Source organism: Neovison vison, chromosome 8 (assembly GCF_020171115.1).
Source record: "Neovison vison isolate M4711 chromosome 8, ASM_NN_V1, whole genome shotgun sequence".
Taxonomy (NCBI): domain Eukaryota; kingdom Metazoa; phylum Chordata; class Mammalia; order Carnivora; family Mustelidae; genus Neogale; species Neogale vison.
This window is the reverse complement of record NC_058098.1, coordinates 114,295,479-114,302,080: the sequence shown is the minus strand read 5'-3', so window position 1 is coordinate 114,302,080 and position 6,602 is coordinate 114,295,479. Positions and strand designations below refer to the sequence as shown.

At 37.3% G+C, this 6,602-nt stretch overlaps 1 protein-coding gene across 1 annotated transcript in view; it reads right to left on the bottom strand.

Moving 5' to 3' along the window:
* PRKD3 (protein kinase D3) overlaps positions 1-6,602 on the bottom strand; it is a 79,668-nt gene that overhangs the window by 3,016 nt on the left and 70,050 nt on the right. Inside the window, exons 15-17 of the mRNA XM_044261738.1 lie at positions 3,328-3,489; positions 2,997-3,095; positions 216-483 (exon numbers count right to left, since the gene is read on the bottom strand). Of these exons, the coding sequence (XP_044117673.1) occupies positions 216-483; positions 2,997-3,095; positions 3,328-3,489 (529 nt within the window). The remainder of the gene's footprint in view (positions 1-215; positions 484-2,996; positions 3,096-3,327; positions 3,490-6,602) is intronic.

Below are 6,602 nucleotides of genomic sequence, written 5' to 3'. Positions count from 1 at the left end.
TAGTAGTTTCTAAAGGAGGAACCTGGGCCTGGATTAGTGCTATAAGGAAATTACAGAAGAGACAATGCAGAAGGAAGAGTGCTCAAAAACTGGTTGAATTTGAAAGACGAATATGAGAAACTAAAAAAGAGGAGACAAAAGAGACAAGCTGGTTTGAGATCACAAAGATTTTTAGACTAAAGGGCACAGAGCTGAAACTTTTTTTTTTTCCTTACCTTCACCAGAAATTTCTTTCCAGGGATTTGGTGGGTACATAAATGCAGCATTTTGGATTTGGTCATTTATATCTTCATCTTCATTAAAAGGAAATGTGCCACTGAGGCTAACATAGACGATAACTCCCACTGACCACATATCTAGAGAACGGTTGTAACCTTTGCTCCTGAGAACTTCAGGGGCTAAGTACGCCGGAGTTCCTACCACAGATCTCCTGAATGACTTTTCACCAATGATGCGTGCAAAACCAAAGTCACACAGTTTCACCTGGAAATAAAAAGATGATGCTAATTTTGCATTTTCATCTGTCAGTCAATCTCCTATACATACCTGTCCCTAAGTATGATACCGAGTCATTTCAACACACCTGCCAACATATGTACTGGTTACGAATGTCAAATGAATGCAGGTGGGGAAATTATAAAATACCCTTTTGCCAAAAGGCAGGTACATTTATAACCCTGTGATGTATTACTGACATAGTGTGAAGAGCTTTCCTAGTTCTAGCTTTCAGAATGCCAGAAAATGCCAGACTGGTGGTATAAGTGGTCAAAGTTTTATGATGAAATATGAAGGCACTGATTTTTTTAGCATATGGCTTTTAAGGAGCTACTTTTCTATCATCTGTGAGCAGAAATTATGTGTCTCATTTTTGAATCCTCAGTAAATAGTGCCTGGACACATAAAGGTACTCATAAATTTATGCTGAATGAAAAATAAGTTGGTATTTAAAAACTGACCCTTTATTTTGCTTAATCCTAGAATCTGTATTCCTGAGGAGTACTATCAGTTGGCAAGTAAACTGAGGTGTAGTAAAGAGGACTAGTACTGTAGCCCTCAGAAGAGCAAGGCTAGAGTCTGCTTGAAAGAATTAGAGCAAAATGATGACTAGTCAGACTTTGGATCTGGAAAAACAAGGTCTATTTGAAGGTAGCCACAGTCACTACAATAACCTTTTGGAAAGAGTGTTCTAGAAATGTGATGAGCTTGGCAGAGCTCAGAGCCCTTATCTTGCTGCCCATCTTCTAGAAGAAGTTTGGGTTTTGGGGAGTAATGACATATCCATGCTGAATAAGCAAATGCCAAGTATTTTCCAGAGGAAATGCCCTGACTTACAAAATGTCTTCACAAAAAGCATTATGATCAGTTGATGAAAAAAGGGACTTGGATTCTACAACCAACGGTATAACAGTGCCTGGAAAGCAAAGATGAAGGTGTATTCAAATACTTCTTGTTATTACTAAGACATGGACCCTGGTGCATGTTTTATGATTATTCTGTGTCTTTACTGAATGTGGCTCCCTCTGAGTCCTAGATTATTAACCATGAAGACATGTGAACTCTCTTTGCTGTTGTTGTTAAATGCCATATTTCTAGTAACATCTTGATAAAGATGCCATGGCAGTCTGGCAGCTGAATAAGAAAGTGTGGCCATGGCTAGTACTTGGGCAACAAGAAATGTCAAGGAAATGATGTTTTCCCTTTGTTCCTCTCAGAAGTCAGAAAGTTTTAGCCTCACTGTAGGGGTGTGCATCCTTTGCCCAGACTATTCTGAAGATCAAATGAGATGATAATGTATGGAAACACTTTATTAAAAACATCACACCAACTGCTAGGGAACCCTTTTCGACCTCACAATGATAGGGAATCCCTTTTAACAACACAGGCATTACAAAACAATAGGATTACTTCCTTGTAAGAGTAATTTTTAAAAATAATCTTTTTGGGGTGCTTGGGTGGCTCAGTTGGTTAAGCAATTACCTTGGGCTCAGGTCATGATCCTGAAGTCTTGGGATTGAGCCCCACATCGTGCTCTCTGCTCAGTGGGAAGCCTGCTTCTCCCTCTGACCCTACCTCCTCTCCTGCTTTCTCTCACTCTCAAAGAAAGAAATAAAATCTTTAAAAAAAAAAATTTTTTTTCTTTTAACGACAATTTGAGTTGTATTTAACTCAGGTAAAATAATCATTGTCCTTGGTCTAGCAATCTAACTATGCATTTTTCAAATAAATAAATAAACAAATAATAGTTTGTCAACAGATATTCTAGCTGACTGGAAAATTCACCAGTGATAACCATGAAAAACATTTATGGATACTCCCAACATATATTCCTCAGGAAAACTTCTGAACTTCAGGTTTATGAAGCATTTTCTTAGGTTATGAAATAATTTTGGGACAGGATCAACATTCTTTAGTGAAATGAAATTTAACCAAGTAAAAAAATCAATGCATCCCACACAGGACACAGACATAGACACATACACGCGTGAGCGCACAAAGGGGATATATATGTGTGAGTGATGGCAATAATGGGAAATGTAATTCTTCCATAGGTTTTGGTGAAGTGTTTGAAATAAAGTGCTCTGAAGAGGAAGGAAAATTGGCTGCCTGCCTCAAAATCTAGTGTCTGCCCCCTCTAAATCTAGTGTCCCCTACTGTAGGGTTACCCGTTTTTATGGGGAATTTGTCCCAAGCACCAGGCACCAGCCAAGATTGATTCTCCTCGCTTCATTCCCAAACCCCAGGAAGAAGTAAACTGCAGTCCATGTGCAAAAAGTTATTCCTTGAGGTCTGGTTAAGTCCAAAAAGTCTTAATGAAAATAATATAATTAATAAGGTGGGAGTTCAAATTATGTCAAGTATTAATCCTCACTGGCAGTTACAGGCCAATTCCTGTAAGTTAAGATGGCTGTAAGTCTGAATTTACTGCTTTCCCTTTTATTACTTGGCTGCTCTGTAATACTGTCAGATACTTAAAAAGGTTCTAAAGAGTATCTCACCTGAGGAAATGGCTCCGCTGATGCGAGCAGCACATTTTCCGGCTTTAAGTCACAGTGCACAATATTTTTAAAATGTAGATTCCTCAAGGCAACTAGGATCTGTTATTGAAGAAAACAGAATTTTTTCAGTGCTTCGAAAAAATCATAAACCCCCACCTGAGCTCTTGAATGGTATGATAATTCGAAAAGTCTACTACAGTTTGTCAAGTTTTAACTGAAGTGTTACTCTGTTCTTCAAAGTTAAAAATTCCCAAAATAACCCAATATGTAAAAGCATTGCCATTTCTCTGTTTTCAAGTACTGTTTAAAAAAAAAAAAAAAATTAAAGTACCTGTGTGACCATGAACTTAGTAATTCGTTCTGGAAGTCGACTTTTCTCACTGGATAGAATCATTTCCAACATATCTCCATGCAGTTTTTCCATTACTACAAAAACTCGTTCTGGAGTTTCAAACATACATTCCAGGTTTACAATCCCAGGATGGTGCAAATTCTGGAGAGTTGCAGGATACGTATATGACCAACATAAGCAGAAAAATAGTTTTACTATGCAAACATCTAACAATGTACTGCAACTGTCTGGAATACATGGCATAGAAAGAAAAACAAAAATAAGCTGTAAAAGCAAACGAATAGGATCATGGATCGGATTTTCCAAGATCTGTAGCGCAATGGATGCCCTGAGGGGAAAGGAGGTCTTTCCAGTTAATTACATAAGTGCCCTTGTCCATTACTACTACATTTTTCTCATCTTTTTAGTCTTCTGACACTGTGGTAATTTTATGCTGTCCATGAACAGACACCAACTGCCAATCAAATTTTAGCTACACAGAGCTTTGGCTCTTTGGGGCTGTATCTGTGGAGGTCTGTGCTCAAGAGATGGTTCTGGTTTTTTTTTGTTTTTGTTTTTGTTTTTGTTTTGAGATGGTTCTGTTTTTAGGGTAGTTATTTATCTAAGTCTGCATTCTCAATCACATCTGCATTTGGTTTTCCTGCTTTCAGGCTCAAGATCTCTACCTCCATCATCACGCTTCTTAAGCACCACTACGTTACCAGGGTTGCAAAAATATAAACCTGAATGTGACACCGTTTCTGCTAATAAAAAAGCAGTCTATCTTACTGGTTAAAAAACAAAAAACAAAAACCTTCCTCAAAAGCAAATTATCTTAAGTCAGCTATGCTCAAAAATATTCCATGGTTTTCTAGTCCTGGACATAAATCTATTCCTCTGCTTAGACTTTCATATCTTCATTAAAGGTGATTAAACGTTTTATTATTAGAAATCTATTTTTGTTATGTTTTTATCTTTATTATAGGTACCTAATTATGCTAAAAGGAGAAACTTCTTTTTGGCTTATATGAGGTTGAACACCATCTCTGAAATGTTTTTTGAATTTGCCATTGTCTCTCAATTCCCATCGTAGTGGCTTTAATTCCAGCTCACATTACCTCTCTCTAAGGCGATTAGTTTTCACCTAACACTATATATATAAACAACAATGTTTATCCCACGGTACTGTGTCATGTGTACGCATCTCACTCCGTATCCTAGTAAGTTCCCTGACAGCAGAGACTGTCTTAGTCATTTTAGCTCAATGTCTGAATCATGGTGTTTTTAAAAATGACTAGCAAGTGTAAAATACTGTTTACTAATCAATTTGAAACAATTTAATGAGATGGTATTCCAAGTAGCAAAATTTAAAAAAAAAATGACAATTTTATATAGTAAACAAAAGTGACATGGGTGTGATAATAGTAGTGAGCAGGGGAAGATTCAGAATATCACAAATCTGATCAACACAGAATCTCTAAGTGTGGTTGGCTATCCCCATGCTGTATTTGTCTTGTAAGTTCTTCCCCACCCCCAGTCCTGTAAACAGTACACAAACACAAAAACAGAAGTATGCTATAACATTATTGTCTCTTAACATCCTCTGTTTGTTTAAATGTCCTGTTTCCTCTGGAGTCTTTTGGTAAATTTTACTTTCATAGAGAATCATTTTCTCCAGGTTTTCAAATTTATTTGATAGAGCTGGAAAAGGCAGCATCTTAAAATGCCTTTAAATTTTTTTCAGTATTTGTGGTCCTCTCCCCAAGATGTTCTTATTTCTCTTATTTTTGCTTTCCTTTATTATTCATTCTTTAACCTCTTGAGTTGGATTCTTAATTCACTTATTTTCATTCTTTCTTGTGTAAATATTTGAGGTTATAAATTTTCTGAGCAATAGTTAAGCTGATACCCAATATTTTCACAATTATTTTCTAAATACTTTGAAATCTTGATTTTGCTCTTTAAAAATTAAGATATTTAAAAAACTTTCGGGTGGTGGGAGCTTTTGTTTTTCGATTTTTAAATTTATTTCTAGTATTACTGCATTAGGATCAAAGAATACCGTTTATCCTGCTTTTTTTAAATGAATGAGTTCTTCTTTGTTCTTTGTTTTTAGGGTACAGACTCAGCGTAAAGTGGTTGATTACCTTACGCTGTTTAGGCCTTCCATGTCGTTAGTTTGGCTACTTCATCTCGCAGGACTGCTGCTGCGCTGGTCAGTTTCTCCCCGCCTCCTCTCTAGCTCTCCTTTACAAAGGCCACTGCGCTATCTGGTGTGGTCTGCCCTCTTCCACTATTAAAGGGCGCTTCATCCCTTCACTTACTGTGTTCTCCCTTAAATTAAATTTCAGAAGATCGTGACCCCCTTCACCTTCTTCTGTTTGAGGAGGCACCTAGAGAGGATCTCACAATTATACAATTCAGAAGAGCCAGCAAAAACAGCCCTTACTGTGGCGCCTCTTCCTGCGTGCACTCTTGGCTCCATCGCCAGTGTTTCTGGGAAAACTCCTCTATTTTATAGGTCCGCACTTTCTTCTATTTTTATTAGTTTTTAAAAAAATTTCTGTTTGTCATTTTTCTTATAGCTTTTAGGGGACTCCCAAAAAGAGAAAGGGAAAATGGTGAATATACCACAGTATTCAAACCAGAAATTTCTTAAGTTTCTGATGACATTTTCCCATTTATGTAAGTAGCCATGAGAGCAATACCATTTTCTCCCATTACTACTCTACAGCCTATGCTTCAGGCAACAGCTAAGACGGTTTTGTATTACCATATCCCTATGAAAAAGTAAAAAGCCTCCATTTCTTTCCTGCCCCACAACACAGTCCCCAGCAGCCATGTTAACAGTTCAGGTAGGTGTGGATCCTTTTCTTTACATAACTGTATGTACACATACGCAAGTACACATTACCTTAAGAAATTATACAAATGGAACCATTCCACATTTCCATTAAAAACATTTAACAACAGGTTATAGGTAATCCCCCATATAAACACATTTATTCAATAAACATTAAATGAGTATTTGCTCTGTGCCTGGTACTATGTAGGTCGTCTGGATTCATGAGTGAACAAAACTGACAAATCTCATCTCATGGATAGCTTATTCTAGCAAGGTGGGGTAGACAATAGGTAATAAACTAGTAAATTACCCAGGATGAAGTGGTGAGTGCTGTGGAGCAAAGAAAAAGAGGGTAAGGGTGGATGGGAACAGAATGCAAACGCCTCATGAGGAAATGCCATTTGGGCAAAGTCTTGAAGGAGGTCAGAGG